We start from the raw sequence: 25141 nt of genomic DNA on the forward strand, positions 1-25141 counted from the left end.
TGCTTTGAATTTTAGCTCCTCCTAACCATAACTTTGCTATGAAAATTAAATCCACTATCAATTTCCAAACTGCTGAGAAGTACAAGCACGATATGCCACCTCTGACATGAAATAAAACTCTATAAAGAGATTTTAAATCATATGATGAAAATAAAGCACATTGGGTAATGCAGTTACTATGTTGCTATCATTGTTGCTTTTAAATGCAGCACATGAAACAGGATCTCTTAATCTGTTTCCCCAACTTGGGGATTAGAATGAATTTCCAGTGAGCTCATTTGAAAGCTCTAGTGCTTAGAGTGAAGGACAAACTGTTGTTTGAGTCAAAACTGTGCCAAGCTGATCCAAAATCCAAATAGAAGGGCTCAAAATGAGTCTGAAAACGAAGGTTCCAGGAAGGTGGGGTCTCAGGGACATGGACCCAAATCACCTTCTAAAAGTGGGATGTATACCATCGAGAGGCGTTGGTCATCTCTGCAGTGGTCAGCAGCCTGCTGGAGTGTATACGCCTTTTGAAAACAATGCTCTGGGTCTCTGGGAGCCTCTTTTCTCCAGGGCAACGCAACAGTTAGACATTAAGAGGCCAGGGCACTGGACTGTGCTGAAGGTGCCATTCTGTCCGGTAATGATGGTACTAGTCCCAAATGGGCCTCCTGTGATCATAAAAAAATAAGAGGTTTTTGATGGGAGAATAGAACACTAGTTTTTTGGGTTTTGCTTTAAATTTCTTTCAAAGCGAACGGGCCTTCCCAGACCCATTTCCCCAGACCTGTCAGATGAAACAACCTATGAGACAGTCTCCACAAGGAACCCAAGGCTCCCACACCAAGGATTCCAGAAGGTTTAAATATAAAGGGGGGGGGGTGGCAAAGAGAGAGAGGGAAACACCTTTATTTTCCTGCCTTGCTTAGTGATCCTTTAAAGAGCAAACTTGTCAGAACAAGCAAACAAGCCAGTATTATTTTGGGGGGTGGGGGGTTTGGTTTTTTGTCTTGTGCTCTGAGAGACAGTATGACAGAAAGGGCACTGGCTTGGAAATTGAAAGACCTGGGTTTGGACTCCTGGCTTTGCTACTTGCAATCTGACTGACCTGAGGCAAATTATTTAGCCTTTCTGAAACTTGGTTTCCTCCCTTGTCAGACAGGAGTGACAACAACCAGCCACCAGGTCATTAGGATGGTTAAGTTTGATACACAAAACTAACCAGCACAGACCTTGGCGTGGGGCAGGTGTGTCCTGAATGTTAAATATTACTCTTCTTCTCTCTTGAGGTAGGTCGCGCAAACATTCCTGGCTGCTCTCAAGTGTCCCAAAGCTGTGATTTCCAAGAAGCCCCCCACGGGGAGCTAAAGGGATTCCCCGCTGTTTGGCCTAAAGCCCAAGCCCCGCCTCCTGTCTGAAGTGGGCGGGACATGGGTGAGGGGCGCTGCAGGTCTCCCGGCCGCGCCGCCCTGCTCCCGCAGTCAGACCGACACTGCTCCCGCAGTCAGACCGACACTGCTCCCGGCACGATCCGTCGGATGTGGGTGTACGACTTCCTGATGGTGACGCTGCCGTGGTGCGACACCCCTCGGGGCAGGACGCACTCCTCCGTCAGTTTCTGCGCCTCCGGGTCCCAGCACAGCACCGTGGCGATGACCTCGTTCTTCTCATCCCGCCCTCCCGTGATGTATAGCCGGTTGTTGCAGGGCGCGATGCCGCAGCTGGCCCTCTCGTGGCTGAGCTGGGTCACCAAGCACCAGCCGTCCTCCAGGGGGCTGTAGGCGTACAGCGCTCTCATGGCCCCACCTGGAGACGAAGGGAAGCACGGTGGGAATCTCGCCATTTTTGTTTTTCTTCTCCTTTAACCACTAAACCCCTGCTTCTAACTAGGTCAAATCTACTATCTTGCCAAGAGAAAGTAGACATGACTCTCTAAAAACCCAGAGTGGATCACTGGGGGCAGGACGTGCTGGAGGTATTTCACATGTCCTTTAAATTCTGCAGCCAGGTGCCAATCAGGTTCCAAGGGTGGCTTCACCTGGCTGCCAAACGCACCCCAAGACTGCTCCCTGGAAGAAACCACCGAGTGCATCAGGTAGACTCTGCTCGTAATGCCAGCTCTGCCACTTTTTGATCTGCAACCATGAGCACGTCATTATAAGACGTCAGAAGGACTATGAGCATGAAGTAACTGGCAGAAGGCCTGGTACATAGAAGCCACCAATACGTGGCAGTAAACAGAGGCGGTAGCCCCTCTTTAAAACTGAGCATGACGTGGGACTCGCCTGGAGATTACACCTTTAAGCAGAGTCCTGAGCCTGACAATAAACACACATGAAACCTGAAGCAAGAGAGAGAGGGTTTTGTTTTCTTTCTTAATCTGTTATCATATTTTATTTTTCTGATCAGCTTTTATTTGCTAAAGTTATTTATTTTTGGCAACTCCTTTATCAGTAGTTCTCAATCCTTGCTTCACATTAAAGTCATCTGTACACTAAAAACACTTGCACTGTTGGCCAACATCCTCTTTCCCGTTCTAATTTCACTCATCTGGAGTGAGACCCAGCTACCCATACTTTTGTAATAAGCTCCCAAGGTGATTCTGATTAGTAGTCAGGATTAAGATCCATCACCCTTAACAATTACATGCCAACTATGGTCTGGCTGGCCAGGCTTTGCTTCTGGCAAATTGCAACTTTTCAGAGCCCCCAAAGCAAGTAAAGAGAGTAAAATTCCCATGAACACAAAATAAGAAATAATGATAACTACTATTTGGGGGGCACTCATCATACTGTGCACATTTCAAGGTCTGTACATATTCCTGCAGCAACTTCTAGTGCCTCCCCTGGGCCCCAGGATGATCTGTTTTGTATGTCTCCTAAATGCATGCTGTTTTCTGCCTCCTAGACTGCAAAGGAAATCGCACCAAAGCCTGGACCTTCCCTGCCTTTGCTTGCTTTTCAACCAGGAATTTGTAAGTTTTCAAGATGGCTTTGTCTGATCTACCTGCATGGCTGCATGGGTGGGAGACCTTGGATAAATATGAAGCCATTTGGTCACTTACCAACAACATAGATGCGGTCCCGGAAACTCACTGCATTGATGCATTTAGCTTCCACTGGCATGGATGACTTTAAACTCCACTTATTGGTTGAAGGGTCATAACACTGAGTCTTGTCCGTGGCCAGTTTCCCATTGGGCCCTCCCCCAATCACATAGAGCTTTTTCTTATGGCTGGTCGCTGCGAAGGAACTGACATGAACAAGGAGGGGTGCAGCCTGCAGAGAAACAGGGCCCCAGGAGAAGCTGTCAGTCACGTTGCCCAGATTGCTGCAGTGGCTCACAGGACACAGGCCAGGAGCCAGGGGACACAAGCCTGGACATCCTTTGCCTGAAGTCACGAGGCCTGTAGCCTGACTCCCCTTGACACACAGAGAAGATCAAAGCACACGTCTCCCACCCTCCCTCCAGACTGCGGGCAGGTATTGGATGTTTCCAGCCTGTTTCTCCCAGGGCACTAAAGGACACCTCCAAGAACTTCTTGCCAATTGACATAACCCTCTTTGTGTGGTCATGGAGCAACACACAACTGCCAAGTAATGGGACTTGTCAAACTGAGAAGATCTTAGGTACACCCCCCTCCCCATAAACGTTAAGGGATCCCCATTTGGCACTTTTCAAGTTGATAGGTCTTGACTGGATGCCATGAGGCCCTGGCTATCTTTGCTGTGCCTGCCATGACCATCCTACAATGGCTACTTTCCAAAGTGGAACATGTTATGACACATGAGCTGAGAAGAAGAAAGAAAATACACAAATCAGAGCAATCTGGAAATACCAAGAAGTAAGATCACTTTACCTTTTTAAAAATAATTATTGTGGTAAGAACACTTAACATGAAGCCTACCCTTTTAACAATTTTTCATTGTACAATACAGTATTGTTATCTGTAGGCAAAGTGTTGTACAGCAGGTCTCCAGAGCTTACCCATTTCCATGCTCATTGAAAGCAATGCCTTACCTTTCCCTGAGTGTGATATATACATGAGTTTGCATTGTTAAACTCTTGCACGGAGCTCTGTAAATGATTACTCTTTAATAAGCAAATAAACAAGGGCTGACTTCTAAGCCAAATGACTCTGCATTCAAGAAACAGTGTATTAAAGGGATCCCTGTGAGTCCTGTATGGAAAAGACAAGGGCAGATGGCATCTGAGGACACAGAGACTATGGGCCAAGACATGCACCCAGGTTAGGACCAAGCCTCCCCTCCACATCTGGGTTTCTGGCCAGCAGCCAGAAGGGTACCATATCTGTGACCTGATCAGCAATGGCTCCCATGATGAGGGAAGCTCAGAGTCACCAAAAATGTTCTCAGTGGGAGCCGAGTGATCAGAAAGCCATATACCTACATTGACATTTACCCTTTTTTTAAGCTTTGAAGTAATAATACTAGCAGAGTTACCCATGGAAATAATCTCCTATACCTCGGACCAGCAGTTGTGGAAGGGGTCGTAGGTCTCCACATTGTTGATCCTCTGCAAGCCATCGAAACCTCCGATCACATACACCTTGCCACCCAGCACCACCATCTTATGCCTCCAGCGGCCTATGTTCAAATACTCAATTTGAATCCATTTGTTGATCGAAGAATTATACTTCCAAACATCGTGCTGTGTTTCTTTGCCACCTAGAAGAGATGCAGAATATTTAAGAAACCACCAGGTGTGTCAGAAATACAGCTTCAAGAAAAACAATAAAAAATAAATAAATACATAATCAAAGGCGGGGGGAATGGGACAACTGTAACAGAAAAACAATTTTAAAAATACAGCTTTTCCTATAATTTCCCACAGGTCCATAAATGCTAAATCCCCAAGCCAATTTCCCTAAGAGATAAAAGAAATCCTGAAGGTCCATGTGGTCTGTTTGGAAGACAGAGCCAACACAGGGGACGAGAGACAGTGTAAGGTTGGAGGCGAATAATTCTCCAGACTGTGTCATGTGTCACCTCTGTGTCATGAGAGTTCAGGGAATTGGTGGGCTTCAGGGAGGTGGGGCCACATCCTCCTGTGAAGGCGGGCATCAGCGGGAGCCTGGCCTCCATGTTTGTGCAGCTAAGAGGCAGGGTGTCAGGTAGGACAGATAAGGTTGGACTGTTGCAGGTGGGATAGTAGGGCCTTCCTTGAACAGCAGGCAAATTAAAAGGCAGCTTAAGTCCTGTGTTTGCTTTGCTTATTCCTTTTTTTAAAATGAAAACCAAAAAATCTTTAAAGATTCTCTTGGTTTATAGCTATATAGAAAATAAGTGGGGGTTGTCCTATTTATAAACAATTTTTATTATTTAAAAAAATGAGGTGCTCACAATAGAAAATGTGAGAGTGAGCTAGTAAATAATTTTTTCAAGACAACTCTCTTAAGAAACAGAAAATATATAATTCAGTTAGGAAGAGAGAACAAAACAAAGAACTGTCTTTTTTGGTGACTTTAATGAAATATTTTAATGGTTTTGTGTTTCCATTTCCTCATCAGCACAGAGTGTCAACCACTTAAAGAAAAAGATGTACTTTTCAGACTTATTAATGTGCACTGGTGCTCTAGTGTGGCAATGAGTAACACTGGTGATAGTCCAAGTCACGGGTAAGTGTGTCTCTAAGATGAAGCCCAGAAGTGGGTTTCCTAAGTCAAGGGTGTACATATCATGAATTTTGATAAGTACAGACAAAGAGCCCTCTAAAGCTGCCCTGGCTGACCTTCCCCACACCCCATCCACAGTGGGTGCGAGAAGGGATTTTTGGATTGTTTGGGAGGATTTTTTGTTGTTGTTTTATAGCCTGATGGAGAAAAATAATGTCACAGTTTTGTTTTCCCTTGTTATTAGGGAGACTGAGCTTTTTCCTCTTCTGTGAATTTTTTGCTCATTTAGTTTAATAGTTTTTTCTTTGGGTCGTGTGCCTTTTAGAGGTCTCTGTTTATGTAAAACATTGTGATATTGGTCCCATTTAGGTAGTGTCAAAAATTATTAAATAACTATATAAACTTCCAAAGAAATGTATGCAAGTTATATTAAAAGGAAAAAAACTACAAATCTTACTTCAGAACATAAAAGAAGACCTGATGAACTATGCAGGCATATCGTGTGCATGGGTAAGAAGATGGGTTATTGCAAAGATGTCAACCTTCCCCAGACTCTTTTCAGGGAACGTGAAAAGATCATTCTAAATGTCATTTGGAAGAGTAAATTTGGAAAAATTTCTAAGAAACTTTTGAAAAAAGACGAATGAAGAAAGGGGCTTTCCCTAGCAAATATCAAAATATACTACAAAGCTATAATAAAAACAGTGTGGTGCTGCATCAGGCTACAAAAACCAATTAATAAAAAAACAAAGAGCACAGAAGCATACTAAAAATATATAGAGATGATTAAATAAATGGTATTAGAACATTTGGCTATTTATTTAGGAAAACAATAAAATAGACCCCTATTTCACATTACCCTTAAAACAAACCTCAAGTGTAAATGCTATAAAAGTAACTAAAGAATATATAGGAAAAGATGTTAATGATCTTGGGGTGGGAAGGGGCTTTCTGAGCAAGATTTGAAACCCAGAGTCATATAAGAAAGTTACTATATAAAATAAAAATCAAAAGACAACCACAGTCTGGGAGAAAGTATTTGCAATACAAATAGCAAAAGGCATATGATAAGAACTCCAAAAACTTAATAAAAAGACAAACAGCCAATAGAAAAACAAAGAGTGTGAACAGATAAATTTTAAAATAAATGCAGTTAGCTAATAAATATATGAAAATATGTTTGACCTCATTCATGATCCAAAGTGTAAATTTAAGCATTCTAAATTATTAAAAATGTAATTGACTGATAATAAAAATAATGAAAAATGTTAGGAAGGAGGTGGAAAATGGCCACTGTTATTCGTCGTTGGTCGAACTGTAAATTGGTGCAAACTTTCTGGAAGACAATTTAGTGATACCTACAAGAATTCTAAATTCACACATCTTACAACCACTTCCAGGAATCTCTCCCAACAGCAGCACAAGTTCATAAACATGTGTGTAAGAATGCCTACTACAGAATTTGTTTTAGTAGGAAAATAAAAGCTGAAAGAAAATGATGGTTCGTTTATCCAATAGACTTCCCTGCAGCTGGTAAAAAGAGTAATGATAAGGACAATAACACTAAAGATGGCAAACACTATTAAGCTCTCACCACATGCTTGGAACTGTGCTGTGCTTTACATGTATTCTATCACCGAATGCATATGATAGATCCATTACACCAACATGCAATGAAGTGGAAAATGTATTATGACTTGAAGTACAAGTTTCTATTTATTTAATTGTGTATAACAAGCATGCTTTTATATATTGCTTGTATTTTTTATTTTTTTAAAGACAAAAAATTTAAGAAAGAGGAAGAACAAGTTGCAGAATAACATGCAGTGGATGTGGCAAAGACTGACTGATTACCAATCCTGTCCTTTCCTCCTGGGCACAAGGTTAAACTATATTTCCCAGCCCACCTGCAGGGGGTGGAGGGGTGCAGGGAAGGCATGTGGCTCGTTCTTGCTGATAGGCTGTGAGTAGAAGTGATGCTTCACATCCAGGCTAAGGCTGTTACGAGCAGGTGTGCCTTCTCAACTCATTCATTTTCTCTCTCTTCTCAAAATGAAGACCATGTATAGAAAACAGCAGCATCACAAAATGGAAGGAGGATAGGTCCCTGAATGACTGAGGGAGCAGCCCCTGCACAGTGTTATGATAATTTTCTCAGATTTACGGTTTGCTACAGAAACTGGCATTACTTATTCTAAGACAATATAAAACTTTTTAATTAAAAATATAGGATTGTAATGACACAGAGAAACTGCCATATTTTACTTTATACTCTCTATTACTTGAATCTTCTCCAACAATTAAAACATATTTCCACAAGATAACAGAAAGCTATAACATAATCTATGATATTAATATATTCAAAGAAGAACTGATCTGCTCTTGATTTTGGAGGAAGCCAGCTCTGGGAAGTAGCTTTTCCCAAAATAAGTGCAGATTAGAAAACACCAGCTAGAGAAGGGAAGGAATACTTCCCTCCTCCCTTGGTGCCCCAAGAAGGGCTGGGTGGCTTTTGATGTCTTGGGGAGAGCATGGAGCTCAAAGAACCTGGCTGGAATCCTGCCTGGTGTTTCCCAGTGTGTGGCCTAAGGTATATTTCATAAACTTTCTGAGCCTTAGTTTTCTCTATTTGTAACCTGAAGATTTAAATCATCTGCCTTATAGAGCTGATGTGAAAGATAAATGGTTAAATGCTACCGAATTGTAAATTCATCTACTATGCTGTAAAGATGGTAAATATATATATATATATATATATATGTCATTTAATAAATCTTTATTGAGCAATTACTCTGGTGGCCAGACACAGTGCTAGGTGCCAGGAATAGTGTTGACTGCCATAGAATTTAAAGACTAATGGTTGACAGGCATAAAGTAATTGTAAATAATTAATCGAAATAGTTAATTATAGAAGTAAAAATGAAAAGGTACTGGGTGCTACTGAAGAATCTAAAAGTATGACCTAATAAACTCAAGGGGCCAGGTTTGGGAGAAGAGCAGGAGACATTTTTATTCATTACTGTATTCCCAGTGCCGAGCTTCGTGTACGCTGCCTATAGCAGACAGCGAGAAAATTCTGGTACCACTTTCCTTGTTCCTCTTCCAGGCAGGACTGGGCCTCTCTGCCTACTACAGCCCCAGATCCTGATACAATGCTGTTCACAGATTAGTGTCCATTAAGTAAAAAATGTGATTTCTGAGATAAGACTGCCTAAGCTCCCACTTTGCAAAGCCTGACCCAGTCCAAGCTACATCATTGCCATTTACAGTAATCCTTCTAGGATGGCTGCCTGCACTGGCTCAGGAAAATACCTAGTGCCACTGGGGGGCTTGCTCTGGCATCACGTGGCTCCCACTTACCTGAGATGTAGACCTCATTTTTTAAAGTCACACATGCAAACTCCACCCACTTCTTATTCTCACTCTCCAGCTCTTGCTCCGTCATCGGGAGCTTGGCCACCTCCAGGCGGCTGCGCCTCAGGGGGTCCAGGCAGGTTACCTCCGCCACAAACCGCTCATCCTTCGTGCAGCCACCAATGATCATGAACACCTCAGACTGGAACTCATGCATCCTGGGCTTGGTGCGCTCCGAAATGATCTGGAAACCCAAGGGGATACAGGAAAGCAGGATGACAAGGCCGCTCAGAGCTCAGGCTATGGAGTCAGCAGAGCAGGGCCCAGTTCCCAGCTCTGCCATTGCAGGACCAGGTGACCACCGCCTTGAGCCTCAGTTTCATCATCCGCATGTTAAAGGTTTTAGTGGTAACTACCTCACAGGTTTGTTCTGAGGATTAGATGCGATCACATATATAGTGTGTTTGGCCCAGAGCCTGGCATATGATAGGTACTTTATAAAGGTTATCTGTTGTTGCTTTTGCTGCCCTTCTAAGAAATCCGGGTCTGTTTACCATCAAATGTACTTCTTTCTTCTCCCTTCCTGCCTGGATGAAGCCTTAAATCCTGGAATTTCATTTCTGGCTTCCTTCCACTCCCCACCTTGTTTCAATATCTTGATGCTACCCCAGACTTTGCTCACTACCAGACTTCTGGAAGAGAGGTCCTGACAATGGGCACAGTTGAGCATCCAGTGACTTAGGAGAAGAAAACAAAAGGGAGCCGGTATGGCCAGGTAGGTTCGGGGTCTCAACATCAAGCATATGATCCTTCAGAGCCTTGAACAAGCAAAGATCCACACCACGGATATGTGAACCCAGCTGAAGAGTAGAGGTATGGAGTCAAATACACCAGAGTTTGGTCCCGGTTCTACCACCTATGGCCTTGTGGAGAAGCAACACAATCACTGTAATCATTCCTAGGCCATCAGGTCTTGGTATAGATCAAGATGGTCCCTGGAAATTTAGGAGGAAATGAAGCAAAAGAGCAACTTTCTCTGCCCCCAAAGACCTCTCCCAATGAATGTACCAGATACTATTCCTAAATTAAATGTAGATTGACATTTGCTTTTAGGGTCCTAAAATGTCCCACTTTCATCGCCTTCAGGAACTGAGAGAAGAGACAAGGTTAAGAAGGAGAAATCATGACAAGACAAAAAGAGTTAAAGTTTGGGAAAGAAAGGTTAAGTGAGTGCCGTGAGTAGCCTCCATGCTGACACTACTGCATCAGGAATAAACCCAGGACAGTCAAGCAGTGAGCAGACACGGAGTTTCACGAAATCAACTGGAAATGAGACCTCAAGCCAGGATCACAGTGGTGGGTTGGTTCAATTACCCAGACTGCAAAATGGGAATGAGAAAGTGCCTTGAACAGGATTTGGGGCAATAAGGCAACAAAAACCTAGGACACAGTGAAAAAGAGAGATGTTAGCCTGAGACCAAGAAAATGCTTGATTGTAGGAGACAGCACCATAAAGGAACTGAGTGAGAATAAGAATAATCTTCATTTGTGGGCTATTTACCATGTGTCAGACACTGTGCTAAGCACATCTCATTATTATTTTATTTAAGTCTCAAAACAGTTCTAGCAATTGGTAGGTATTATGATATTATCTTCATGTTACAGGTCAGGAGTGAGCTTTGGGGCAGCAAAGCAGCCCAAGGTCACATTGTAGGTAAAGTGTGCAGTCAAGATGAAAGCCAAGATCCTCCTGACTGCATGGCCAGGTTCCTGCCACTGGAGACTTTTCCAGATGTCAGAATTCTCCTTCTTTCTAAACCCAAAGTTTATAATCCCACCCCTCACTTTCCACTCCATTGCAAATACAAAAGGCAGAGCAGATATCTTATAGCAGAATTTTGCAGAAGATATAACAGAGACATTTTATATTGGAGGAATGCCTTCACTACCTGCATTTCAGAGACTTAAGAAATGGGAAGCAAAAACAAAAAATAGAGTAGAGTTAATCAACACTCTGAACTTTAAATGTTCAACTGAAAATAGTTGCAGAAATTGACACCTGTCTTCAAGTGTATGAGGGTTTTGATTCCCGTGCTGAGCTACCTGCCAGCAGCCCACATACTCTGCTTGAGATATGGCCTGGACTTGGCCTGGACTCTCTCAGTCTCTACTCATCACCCTTCATTTGCTTAGTATCCAGTTCTATGTTTAGCAAGGCAGAGACTGTTTTGTAGTGCCTGGTGCCATATCTGGCATATAGCTACTGTTCAGGATTTATTTGTGAAAAATGAAAGCATAGCATATTAAAATATATTAGATGCTGTTAAAGTAGTACTTAGGGAAAATTTATAGCACTAATAACAATATTAGGGGGGAAGGGTCTCAAATCAATGACTTCTACTTCGACCTTAAGGAACTAAAAAAAAGAAGAGAAAAATAAACCCCAAAAAGCAGAAGAAATGAAATAACAAACTACTAAAGCTCATTCTAGAAGAAACAGATGACCTGAATAGCCCTATATCTATTAAAGGAATATAATTTTCAGTTAAGAACCTCACATATGCAGCAAAAAAAAACAAAACAAAACAAAAACAACTCTGGTTCTAACAGCATCGCTGGTAAGTTCTACCATACATGTAAGGATATATTTGCAGAGTAAATGAGTGACAGTGAGTCTGAGGACAACACAGGAGTAAAAAAGACACACAGGGAAAGGACAGGGCTCCCAAGGGGCTTCAGACAGATCATTCCTAAGCCACTTTTGGCTAAGATATCTACCAATGGCCTAATTAAAAAGGCTTGGTAGCTAATCCCAGAACTATTGTAAGTAGTATATATGTATAGCTTTTATGTGTATAAACTTAAGGGTCCTTATATCATTACTTCCTGATTATTTTATTCCTCTACTAGGCCTAGTTTGTCTTTATACAGTAGTGAATAAAATATTTCTTCAATTGTTAAAGAGAACCAGGTAGATTCAAATGATATGTGTATTCACCATCCTGATCCCCATTTATTTATCCAACAAACATTTATCAATCACTTATTATATACCAGAGAATCTCCTAAGGTCTGGAGATGAAAATTCCAATACAACATAGTTTCTACTGTAACAAGCTCCCAGCCTAGAGCCGTTTACAGATGAGGATTTCAATGGTTAACGTGTAGCAGTCGATGTTATAACACAGCAATGCACCAGGTGCTATGGAGAATGAGAGAGGCCTCTGGAGAAGATGATTCTTGAACTGAGTTTTGAAGCATGGGCAGAAGTTAACTAGATGAAGAAGAGGAAAAAGGCATCTGAACAGCACCTGCATTAGCCTGAAGGCTGAAAAAGCAGGTCCACCTGGGGAATTCCAAGCAGTGCGTTTGGACTGTAGTATAAGACGGGGGTTGGTGGTGGCACTGAGAGAAACATGCAGGAGGGGAAGTAGCAAGGCCAGGCTCTTGGAATGAGGGCAGGAAGTGGGGGCTCCATCTAAAAGTGGTGGGGAACCAGGGAAGAGAGAAATGATTAGGCTTGAGTTTTAGATCATCCAACTGGTGAATGAACTGGAGAGAGGACAATCTCGGGGCAGGAAGATGAGTTTTGAGGAATTTTCAGAAATTCAGGAAGGAAATAATGAGGGTCTGAACTAAGGGAACATCAGGTTGCCCAGGGTGAGCAAGAGGAAAGCAACACCCGTGGAAGGCGACTGCACAGGGCACACGTTGCCCATGGGTGCATCACTCGCACCAACCCCCTGCCCTTACACAACTGAGAAGAGGAGGGATGTGCCAGGCATGATGCTGGCTGACTTCTGTATCTCACCTAATCCTCTCAGTAGCTATCCGTGATGCATTATCATTTGCATTTTACGGATCAGAAATCCAGGGCTCCTGGAACTGCCTGACTCAAACTAAGAACAGTGTAGCATCTTCTCATGCCCTGGGGAATTGCCAGCCAGCCTCTCCTATGTCTGTGAGGCCCACTAACTACTTTGCTGATTATCTGTAGAACCTCTCTTCTCACCTCATTGCCAGAAAGGTGGTACATCCTGGCTTCCTGGAGCAGCGGGAAGACCTCCGGGCACTGCCTGATGAGAGGATCTGCTTCCACTGTCTCCACGAAGTACCACGGGTCCAGAAGTGGCAAGCGCACGTTCTCCAGGATGTAGGGGAGCAAGCAGAGCCGTTCCGACTGTTTGTGCCGGACCCAGCTCATCACGGTCTCAAACACCTGAGACTCCTCAGTCACATAAAGGTCATCACTCTTCAAGATGTGGTACAGAGTGTCCACGGGAAGTTCAAGGAACTCCTCGGCGTTCAGAATCTGCACAAAGTTTTGGATGATGTAACTCTGAACCTGCTTCTTTAGACTGTCCAAGGAGTGCGTGTCTGCCAGCCTCAATATTCCAACACAGTTTTCTGGGTTCAAGGCTTCTGTGAGGAAGCTGGCGCAGGCATCCACCATCCGCAGGAACTAAGAGAATAGAAGGGCAGCAAATAAGACCAGAAAATGATTAGTCCACAAAGATGTTTACCAGTGAATGTGTGGTAGTGAAAAATTAAAAACAACCTAACTAACCAACAATAAGAATAGCTCAATACATGAAAATGCATTCGTATTTTTGACAGCTCTATAATCATTGAGAAAACAGATTGTAGAAGAATATTAAATGGCACAGACAATTTTTATAATGTTTTAAATTTAAAAATCTGTTCATGGAATCTGATCAAGCCTCTAGATTTAATCAACAACTACAGGAAGTATAGCTGTCCCCCGAACAACATGGGGGTTGGGGTGCTGACCTCCAGCACAGATGAAAATCCATGTAAAACTACATATAGGGGAAAGAGGAACATGTCAAATGACACCATGGGAAGCTCAGCAAAATTCCGACTGTGGGAAACTACAGAACGACCAGTTCAGTTTCTTCATCAAATACATCACAAGGGTGGGGGTGGGGGCAAGGAGAGCCTAAGGATGGAAGGAGATTTAAGAGACACATCAACCTTTCGCACAGTAGGGACCTTATGTGGATCCCCAATTTAAACAAAATAACTTTAAAGGTCAGAAATCTGTGCAATGGCTAATATTTGATGATATGAAGCAATTTTTATAACCTTAAGGGTGAAAATGGTATGACTATGTTTAAAGAAGAATCTTACCTTTTAGAGATATGTACTGAAATATTTGCAGATAAAATAAAAAAGCACTTCACAAAATCACTAATACATTATGATCCTATTTTTATAAAGAAAAGATATGTAGAAGATAGGCCTAGAAAAAAGACTGAAAGATAATATGAACAGTTGTTGGTCTCTCTGGGTACCAGACACCATAGGACTAATTATACTGCAGTAACAAACAACCCCCAAATCTCTATTGCAATGAAAATTAATTTGTAAAAATGATTGGCTTTCACATCTTATTTTTTAATTATCATCATCTTCATACTATAAGCCCCTTATGCATATATAGCATTTTATAGCTTACAGAGCACTGTCATATTCATTATGTTATTTAATATTCATTGTACAGATGAAGTGTCTGAAATGCAGCAGTTCAGCTCTGGCCAGTGTGGCTCAGTGGGTTGGAGCATCATCCCATAAACTGAAAGCTTGCAGTTTTGATTCCCAGTCAAAGCTCATACTCAGGTAGCATGTTTGATTCCTTCTTAGGGAGTGCATGAGAAGGCCACCAATCAATGTTTCTCTTTTATACCAATCTCTTTCTCTGTCTCTTTCTCTCTCCCTCCCTCCCTCCCTCCCTCCCTTCCTCTCTCTCTAAAAACAATGAAAAAAATATTCTCAGGTGAGGATTTTTTAAAAATTAATCAAATGCATCAATTCATTCCTATTTGTTGCTCTCTGGAGCTTAGTTTGAACAACTCCGATCTCCCCTCCTGTCCACTGCTCCCCTTATAGGATCAAGTTCTCAATATTCTTGAGTTGATCAATTAGCAGAAAATTGGAAAAAGGGAGCCTGGCAGAGAGGGCTGTTCTGAAGTTAAGGCCTGGTGAGAGTATAGGCAGGCAGGCCTGCCAAAAGGACAGCTCTAGTGACAGGACCAGGGGGTGTCAGTGTTGCGGGGCCTGAAGGGTAGGGTGGGCACAGGACTGGTGTTAGAGTGAACCGTATTGACTTATGCTTTGCCCTTCACTTCAGAGCAATCTAGGGGACACACATCCATGATTATTTTTTTATCATTTTCAATTGAAAAATAATATATTTCCATATCACACCACATTTTCCAATTATCACTTTAGAAAACATTGACTGAGGGTCAATGCAAAGTTGGAGAAAGCCTGAATTCTGCCCCAGACCACCCTGTCTGCTGGCCCCAACCATCTGCAGATCTGCTCCTCGCATGAGCAACTGTGGAAACGGTTGAGACTGAGAATTCTAACACCTGTTTAGTTGTTCACAGATTTTCAGTTCAAAGAGTAAAAATACACAACTGAGACCAAGCCTCACTGAGCCCTGAGAACCTATAACCAGAGCCTTTTGTGGTCCTGCCCGCAGAGACATCTATGGGGGCTGAAAGGGAGTTCACTTATGTGGTAGCCTCCAGAGCAAAACAGCAGGTAGACCACACCAGTGTTTGCGTGAGAAGAAAATACGAAAATCAAATCAATTTTCTAAATATGTAGACTATCTCAGGGAGGCCACCTAAGAGGGGAGGTAACAGTGATTGCCTCTGGGACCTGGTGGCTGGGTTCAGGGGAAAGGGGAAGAATTACTTTTCACTGTTCACCTTTTTGTACCCCCTCACAATGTGTGTCACGAGGAGGAATTATCTATTTAAAATAAATTAAGTTTCTCATGAACAGAGGAAACACTAGAGGGGAATACATCAAAATGCTAATAGTGGTTATCTCAAATGCCATTTTATGAAGTTATTAATTTGTTCTTTAGACTTTTCTGTATAGACCAAGTTTTCTACACTAAGTATGAAGTTGCTTTCTAAATCAGAAAAATGAAATAAATACTGTCTTGCAATTTTCAAGTATGCAATGAGAAAACAAAATGTAAAAAAATAACAAAGGGAAGCTAAAATGCAGCAGCCCCTTTATATTAACTAACTCATTTAATCCTCACAACAGCATGATAAAGTAGATATGTATTATCATTCCTGTTTTATAGATGACAAAAACAGATTCAAAGAAGTTATTTCCTGAGAGATGTATAAATAATAAGTAGTGCTAAAACTTAGAACAGTCTTGATTCCAGAAATGCATGTTTTTACATGATTTCCAGCTGCCTCCAGTGAATTAGTGTGTTTGCAGGACAGCAGCTTTGCAGATGCCAGGCATAATTTGTTTGCACACTTCTCTGGAGAGCTCAGCAGATCGGATCTGCCCAGATGCAGGGAGGCTTGGTTAACAAGGTGCCAATTCCTGTCCCTACTTAATGACCATTGATGAGCCAAAAAGGACACTATGAAGGAGAATCAGATCAAGTACATACCAAAGTTCCCATTTCTTAGAAACATTGGTCCAAACATGACTCTCCCCTCTCATAGCCACGCATTCATCATTTGTCCACTTGTTCATTTCCCAAATGTGTCCTGAGCATGTGTTACGTGCTGGCCTCTCAGCCAGTGCTGGGAGCACAGAGAGTGAGCAGAAAGAGACGCAGTGCTTGTGCTCACTGGAGCTGACAGACGGATGGGGAGACAGACAGTAATCAAATAATCACACAGGTGTAAAATTACAACTGTGATAAAGGCTAGGTAACAATGTCAGGGATTCCACTGCCTGAAACTGAAGACAGTTCTACTCCTACCCCTCCAGCCACACACAGTCTGGCTCTAAGCTGTCACCAGGGCTCACTGTGCTGGACCCTGTCCACACTCAGACCTGTCTACTCACCTTCCAAACATCCCTAAGCTTGCCTGTGCCAGGGGCTTTCTATGCCATTCACTTGGCCTAAACCAGCTTCTCCCTCATGACTAATCGCTAAAGTCCTGTTCTCCTCAACCAGCATGTTTGATTTCAGAGCTCCTCCAAAAAAAAAAAAAAGGATTCAGAATAGCTCCTCCCTTAAAAGGAGGGAGCTTTTAACTTTCCCTCAAGAAGGAGGAAGAAATGAGTACCATGACCATCACGTTATCTACACAGGACTGTTTTCTTCATTCAGAGTTGTTAAGTCCAGGACCAATGGATGGGCTCTGGAGAGTCTATGGATCCCTACCATCGTATGCAAACATTTGTTTGCACATGTGCCCTTTTCTGGGAACTGAGTTTGCAAGAGACACTGGGAGTTGCTTTCTAGTATCCATCCACTGGATGATAAAGTCACAGTGAGAGAGGACCAGAGTCTTAAACAGACTGTGCTTTAAGCCTTCCCTGCCTCTGGACATTTTTAATTCTGGATCAATACTTGTTTAAGAAGAGAGAAGGAGAATGGAAGGAAAGGGAAGAGGGAAAAGTAGAGAAATCCCACCTATTCATGAAGTTCCTTCTCAAAAGCTACTCCTCCTTCATCATTTCTCCAACTGCCCAACATGGAGTCACTTCCTCCCTCCTCTGTGCTCCACTGGGTAACTCACCCCACTTGAGGAGACACAATTACATTACTGCCTGTACTATAGTCAAGCATCTCAAGGGCAGGTTCTAGGGCATACTTGTGTTTTTGCTACCAGCAGCACCTAGCACAAATTCTGGCAAAAGAAAGAGAGATAGAGGAAGAAAAATATTTTTCAGATATGTAGTATGTATGAAGATCTGTGCTAGAGACTTTTTCATCCATTATTTTATTTAATGAAGAAGTTTACTTTTTAGCAAATATATTTTAACAAGTAATAATGAGATAGATATTAGTGTTCCCATTTATTTGTACAGAGATGGAACAGAGAATTCAAAGAGTCAAATGTGTTGCCCAAGATCACACAGCTGGTAGGTGTTAAAGAAGATACAGAGATCACAGCTAGCTAACTCTTCACACAGGGCATCACACTGCCTTTGTAACTGTTGCATTGTTGAGCTAACACAATTCCAGGAGAGTCTGAGAGGTTTTTATGAGGGTGAGTGGAGATCTCCAATTTGCCTGTGGTCCCCCCCACCTCCAAATATGCCTCCATAAACACGTTTGAATGTGAGGGGTGTAAGACAGTGTCATGTGATTCCAACCAATGTCTGGAAAACTGCTGATGACTAGGACAGTCAAGGGGACAAGAAATTAGTTTGTTTTAAATTTTTTTGTGCTTCTTCATACTCAAGATTATTTAAAACTTTAGAGTAAACTTTCTGTCTCAGTCTGTCCCAATGGTACTTGTTTATTAAAGCTGAGCAATGACAACTAATGGCACCAGCCAACCAACTTCCTGTTTGGGGAACATGTGAGCAAAAGGTCACAGTCAGGCACCTGACTCTTGAACAGGGAGTCTAAAAATACAATCAAAGAAAACCACTTGAGACATGGCTGCAGTTCCCATGAGAAGTGTCTGCATCAAAGAGATTGCACCCCTGCTGCCATCCCCACCGCCCCTCTTCTGCTTCTCTTCATGCTCTCCAGAATGAGGGTCCTCAGGGTTCATCAGTGGAATTCCTCTTCTCCCTAGAGGTTCCTTCAGAGCCACTCCAGAATAAGTGAAGTCCTATTTTGGTTAAAAGGGTCTATAAAAACATTGATATTCTTTTTCTTTTTCTTTTTTTTTTAAATCCTCACCCCAGGATATGTTTACTGATTTTAGAGAGAGAAAAAGGGAGCAAGAGAAAGAGAGAGAAAGAGAGAGAAAGACAGAGAGACAGAGAGAGAGAAGCATCTATGTGAGAAATATCAGTTGGTTGCCTCCTGTATATATTCTGACTGGGGAATCAAACCTGCAGCCTAGATATGTGTCCAACCAGGAATCAAACCCACAACCCTTTGGTGCACAGGACAATTCCAACAAACTGAGCCACCAGGCCAGGGCAAGACATTGATATTCCTACCCTTAAACCCCAATAAATCAGTGTATGTGAAGAGTTTGTAACTTGAATTTAAATAAAATTCAAATTTAATTGAAAGTGTTTCTGAATTCATTGTACATTTTTTGTCACCATTTTCTTCTTAGACCATAGATACTAAAAGTAAAGCTCTTCTCCTGTCAGTTCTGAATTGGTGTTGAAGAGGGATCTTCATACTTAAAAACTGTAAATGACCACCTCTCTTACTTAATCTTCCATCCTTGCCTCACCCTCTCTCTCAGAGAGTATCTCAAACTCTGTCAGAATGTGTTCCCTCCATACCCAGGATGTCCTCTGCTTCTTTAAGACTTTCAGTCTTCCATCTAGACTTGGTTGAGAGATCTGATGGTTCCTGGAAGCTATATGGGGTAGCCAGGAAAGGCAGAAGCTAAGACCTGCAAATGGTCCACTCACTAAGGTGGGGCAAGTGCTGGGGGACTGAGCCAACTACAGAAGTGAATTGGCCCAGAAGTGGAATCAGAGGGGAGAAGAAGGGGCAATACCGAAGGTTGTGTCAAGTCTGGTTGTGATTCAGGCAACAGAAAAGACAGCCCCTGAGCTTCCAGAGAACATAGTGGAGGCCCCAACAGGCCAGCAGAGCACAATCAAGGAATCATGTGGGCCCCACTAGGATTCAAGGGGCAGGTCACAACTGAGGCTACGTGACTCAAACCAGGGACAGCATGAAGGCCAGGGAGGGGCACCGCTGTGAAGATTAAATGGAATGACTATATCTGGAACATGGTTGATGCTCAGGATGTGGAGTGGTGTGTGGTACGTGTGTGGTATGTATGAGTGTGGTGAGGAACCTTTGTCTTTGTTCACAATTTCTCTCTGCCTGGAGCATTTTTCCCCCAGCCCAGCTGCCACTTACTGAAATCCTCCCTGTTCTATGAAGTCCAGTTCAATGTCACCTCCTTCAGAGCCAGAACTTTCCTTAACCCTGCATTCTGCACTAGGGTCTTGTTGCCCTCTGCATTGGAAGCTCATCAGGAATCCTTGTTTTTGATGTCTCCACAGGCAGTGGAAGGAGGTCAGTGTCCAGAGCCAGAAGCTTTTGGTTTAGGCCCCAGGTGATAGATCAATCACTAGATGAGCTGAACACTCCCTGAGCCACAGTTTCCTCATCTGGAAAGTCTTGACAATAATAAACCCAGATTGCAAGCTCATTGTGAGGGTATTATTGGCCTCCCCACTCATAAAAGTATTGTCAACTTCAGGTGGGATCATGTAAGGAAAAGAATACAATAAATTGCTATATAAATGTAATCTATATTTATAATTTTTTTGTCTCCACACCCTTCCCCAATATCTTCTCACAAAGTAACTAGCACATGGAGGACACTTAGTAATTTGTGGTAGTCGGGTAGCAGTAAGAGTCATAATCTGGTAACAACATGGATTTTTATTGCAACTAAGCCCCCCATCCCACTTCCTATATTCCACAACCTACGCACAACAACAGGGGCATCCCAGGCTTACCTACCAGGGAAGGGCAGTGGGGGAGACAATAGAAGGCAATTTCAACTTTAGGTTTCTAAATACGCTTTCAGAACCTGTACTATAAAAATGGTTTCCAATTAGTGGTAATAACAGGGCCCTTTAAGCTTCAAAAACCAGAATCCTAAGGAGTTTAGAAATCAAGTTTATGCCAAAAGAGTAGAAGTAGAAGAATGGATGATAACGTAAGAGTCAGCTTTCCCCACATGGGAGGTGATAACAATTCCCAGACCTGGAAGAGAGAAGAGAAAGAGTCTGGTAATAGAGTGGGAAGTAGGTGAGGGTCCATGACATGATGTCCTGCCTCCCAACACAGGCCAAAACTCCAGAGTTAGGGAAATGCTAAAAGCCCCTTGAAGGCTGTGGATCTCAGGATTAAAGAATACGTATTTTTATTGTTGGGATGAAATCAGAAATGCAGCAATCTTGTAGAGAAGCAGCAGAACAGAAACTGAGTGTGCTGTTTCTAGACAGAGGGGGCCTATGGTAGCCCTTCTGATTCCCTTTGGTTCCAGATTAGTGTAGGAGAGTAAATGGAAGCTTCTTCTGTGTCCCTGAGAGGGGCTCAGAAGTAGCTGAGAGCATAGACAGACCTGAAGAAGCCTTACAAAAGGACAAAGAGAATGCCAAATGACCCACAAGGACTGATGGCCAGAACCAGGTGGGACTTGGGACTTGCAATTAATGCCAGTGGGGAAGGGGTCAATGACCAGAAAAAGAGTGATGGGAACACAGAAGCTCCAGCAAGGGCCAATGATACAAATGACCATGGTAAACCTGGGCCAAATCCCTCTTTCTACCAGGTCCTGGCACTATGTAAATGCTCCCTGGAACTATAGCTCAAATCCTGAATTGATTAAGGTTTTCTGATGTGAGATGCCATTAAGTTAACTATAACTTCTGCCACTGGTAGAATGAGAAGCTCAGGATAAAGATTAAGTTCAATGTTAGAAAAATAATAGGTTAAATCACACTTTTATTTGCATACCTGAGTTTGTAGTCTGAGATTTGGCTACAAATTAGTTCTATACTAATTAGAACTCAAGAACAATATGAAATTCAAAAACAGGATGAACTAGTCCATGGTGACAGATGCTAGAGTAGTAGTTCCCTTGGGGAGATATTGCTTGAGGGAAGGCACAAGAGAGCCATCTGGGATGCCAAAATGTTCTAGATTGGGTGGTGGTTACACAGTTGTATACACATGTAAAAAATCATCAGGCTGTACTTTTACGATGTCTGCATTTTATTGAATGTAAGTTGTACCTAAAAATAAAAAGAAGCAAACATTGAGATCAAACACAGAAATGTAAAGTTAACAGAGACACTGTGAACAGCAATGGGCCCTCTGTGTGGACACCTGGTGGTTTCAAGTGTCCGAGGTTCCCAGAGGAAATTGGGCATGAGGGGTAATAGCTGTGCTGGTCTTATCTCCTGACACACTCCCACAAAGCCCCCATGGTTCCCAGAACCTTCCATGAGCAGCTCTCTCTGAAGATGCTGAAGGTCCAGCTGCCTTCCAGACCATGGCTTGTTGCAGGCCTCGCTCTGAGAAATGGTTTGTGCAGAGGAGAACACACAGGCTGTAGCAGATTCAGGATCTTATCTCACTAGCCATGAAACCTGGAGCATTGACTTAATATTGCTGAATCTTATTTCCCTCACTTTGTACAGGCAAAACAGCTGTCACAAAGCAAATGCTCTAAAAAGGGTGACTGCTGCTGTTTTGTGGGCTCACGAAACTAATCCTATTTCTTAACACTCACAGTAGCCACACAGCCACAACGTTGGTTGACAAAGAGTGTGTGCATGAAAGGGTGCATCAGACAGGCAACAGACTGAGTCTATCTTGATGATGGTTAAGAAAAAGCTGGGCTGATTTTCTTGCCTAAATTGACTGGCTAGTACAGTACAATGTTGAGTAAATATAACCTAAGGATTCCTGTCAATAACAACAGAAGTTCATCTATACCTTACAGTAATGGGACCTTCTTTTTGCTGGGTGCTTGGCACTTAGTAGGTACTTAAAATGAAGCAATTATTAGTATTAGCCTGCCGACTATTTCCTCCTTTACTAACTCATGACATTTCCAAAAGCCAAGATTTGGCTTCTTAGTGTCTTCTTAAAGGAAGTTAGGTCATTTTTGTTAGGGTCATGATTAGTTTCTGATGTGGTCTTCACATTCAGCTAGTAATGAATAAGAGCAACACCTGTATTCATTGATTCAACAAATATTTATGTGCTGTATTCCAGGTATCAAGGAAGCCAAGAAGTCAACACATGCCATCAAGCTGGCCTTGACCACATGGCTACCTCATCCATACAGGCCTCACCATTGTTTATCTTCTCATTAGCAAAGGAAATATGAAAACAAGCAATGCCAGGACCTTCACCGAAGTCTCCACAAACTGCCACACAATGAAAGTTATGTCCCCACTGCAGAAGGCATTATAGAGGCACCACATGGGTCTTCTCTCACCGAGGCCAGATGGCCAGGCTCCCCCTCCTGCATCCTTCCTTGTCTTCTCATGTTGACTCTCAGGACACAGCCTGGTCTCCTTTTTTCTTCTAAGTGCCTTCTAACCAGTTGCTCTGTATCTTAGGGATCATCCTGCCCCAAGACTAAATGTAGGCTCAGTATGGTCACCCTGACCTCACATCTTCTTGCTGCCCCGCAGATAAGTTCAAAAGACCTTATTCTTTTATGAGTTTTTAATAGTAAAAATGAAAGTGACAAATATGAGAAAGTTCCCCAAACAAACATGGCCAAGTTCCCCAAGGTTGAAATATCTTACCAAATTCTTATAATTATTGTCCCAAATCTCTATAGTTTCTGACTACCTTGCTTATTTAGGACTCAGAAGGCTGAAGGTCCAGTTAAGGCAATGAAGACCCTTTGCTTCTCTGGAGTCCCCACTGGGTGACACTTATCTCAAAATCCCTGCCTCAAGTGTGGCTTTGCCCTTCCCCCTTAAGTGCTTTCCTTACTTTTACCTTTCCAAAAATCACTTAAAGATAATACGTTTCTCTCTATAGTTGGTCAAAAAATTATGGCCAGGTTACTGAAAAATTCCTCTGGGGGTCAGATCATTCAGTACCTGCCAAACACAAAGACTCCTCCTAAAAGAAAGAAACTGTCCCACCCCTGCAATAGCTGGATGGACCAATGGACCCTTGACCCAAGGACCATGAGTCTGTTAACAGGCCAGCAACTCATGAAGTTGTCTCACATGAAAAGCTCTTTTCAAACAGCAATAGTGGTGATTGGCTGGGTCAATAGACTTCTCTCTTTCTGGATTGGGAGAGAAGCAGTCAATGTGTAATAGGAAGAGACTAAGAGGAGGCCTGAAAAGAGAAGCAGAAAATGAGGGAGAGGCTGAGTCACACCAAAGGTGTGAAAATTAAGAAAACTTTACTACTGGATGGGTGAAGAACACCAAGATAATCTGATCTCCACTGATTTCAGTCCCACAAAAGTGGTACTGGTTTCTGTGGATGTTCTAAAATGACAAGATAAAATGTCAACTCTAACACACTTTTTTTTCTCCATCTATAATTCCAAGTTAATTAAACTACAGCACAGTCCAATTCATTGTACCATGCATGTGTCATATGAATGTGATAAAACAAAACTTTAAATCATGGTTTCTTATCCTCTTAAGCCAGGAAAGAACAAATATCTAGGGATGGCCTAGGGAAATGTTCCCACAGTTCTGTGTCAGCTCAGTCTATCCAAGGGAAAAACTGTCCAAAATAAGGCAAAAATTAACTCACAAAAGATGGGAAGAAACTTCTATTTAACATCTATTACATACCAGGTACTTTATTTAAGTACCTCATTTAATCCTCATAATAACTCTCCCTGAAAAGGCAGGTATTATTATTATCTTAATTTTACAGATACAAAAAAAGAGGCTCAAAAAATTTAAGTAACTTGTCCATAGCTATACAACCAAATCAGTAGCTGAACTGGGATTTAAAGCCCATGTTCTCTCCACTCTGCCGCTCTGCCTTATAGGAGATCATTACAGATAACAGGGTATATGTCATGCCTAAAAAGACGCCAACAACATTATACCATCATTGAAAAAACAAGGTAGCTGTATACATTCTGACCTGTAACAGTCTCCAAAATATATTGTAAAGGAAAAATAGGCAAGATGCAAAATCAAGTGTATAGTGTGGCAACATTTGTGTTTCAAAAATGGAGGCCATGGGGGGGAGTGACATATGCCCATGTATACTGGTATGCATGTGGAATATGAAGGACAGTAAGACTCTGCCAAAGTGAAGAAATGTTTTACTGTCTCCCTTCTTGTGTTTCTGAATTTGGAACAGGGGTATGTTTTATCCATCCAAAAAATTAAATAAAATTTTTTAAACCACAAAGTCATCTCAACAACCTATGAATTTCTGTTCCTTATGGTACCTTCAAGTATGAAAATATTCCAAGTTCTCTATGTCTGAGACTTGAAAGCAAATAGTCTAGAAGCAAGAGAAATCAGAAACTGGGTTAAATAGATATCCAGAAGCCCACAGCACTCTTCTCTTATTTTCATAAAAATTAGCACGTATAGGAAAATGAATAGCCATAAAGAGAAGCTTTTTATTTTTTGTCTAGAAAGAAGACAAGATTTGGAAAAATTTGAAGTGAGATATTACCAGAAAAGGGGAATCAACAATGAACAGAGCTTTCTCTGTCTTCCTCTCCCCCCTAGCTCATTAAATGTAAA

The 25141-nt window shown here is 42.3% G+C and overlaps 1 protein-coding gene and 1 long non-coding RNA gene across 2 annotated transcripts in view; one reads left to right on the plus strand and one right to left on the minus strand.

Moving 5' to 3' along the window:
• Positions 1 to 1480: 1480 nt before the first annotated feature.
• Positions 1481 to 25141, minus strand: part of KLHL6 (kelch like family member 6) — a 49446-nt gene continuing 25785 nt past the window's right edge. The window contains exons 3-7 of the mRNA XM_090274500.1: positions 12984 to 13433; positions 8978 to 9215; positions 4468 to 4670; positions 3047 to 3260; positions 1481 to 1788 (exon numbers count right to left, since the gene is read on the minus strand). Of these exons, the coding sequence (XP_090130626.1) occupies positions 1487 to 1788; positions 3047 to 3260; positions 4468 to 4670; positions 8978 to 9215; positions 12984 to 13433 (1407 nt within the window). The 3' untranslated portion in view covers positions 1481 to 1486. The remainder of the gene's footprint in view (positions 1789 to 3046; positions 3261 to 4467; positions 4671 to 8977; positions 9216 to 12983; positions 13434 to 25141) is intronic.
• LOC150020969 (uncharacterized) lies at positions 1487 to 4109 on the plus strand. The gene is made up of 2 exons (XR_016510569.1): positions 1487 to 1809; positions 2890 to 4109. It is a non-coding gene; the product is annotated as an uncharacterized LOC150020969 (long non-coding RNA).

This window comes from Furipterus horrens, unplaced genomic scaffold, assembly GCF_987537825.1.
Source record: "Furipterus horrens unplaced genomic scaffold, mFurHor1.1.pri manual_scaffold_1, whole genome shotgun sequence".
NCBI lineage: Eukaryota > Metazoa > Chordata > Mammalia > Chiroptera > Furipteridae > Furipterus > Furipterus horrens.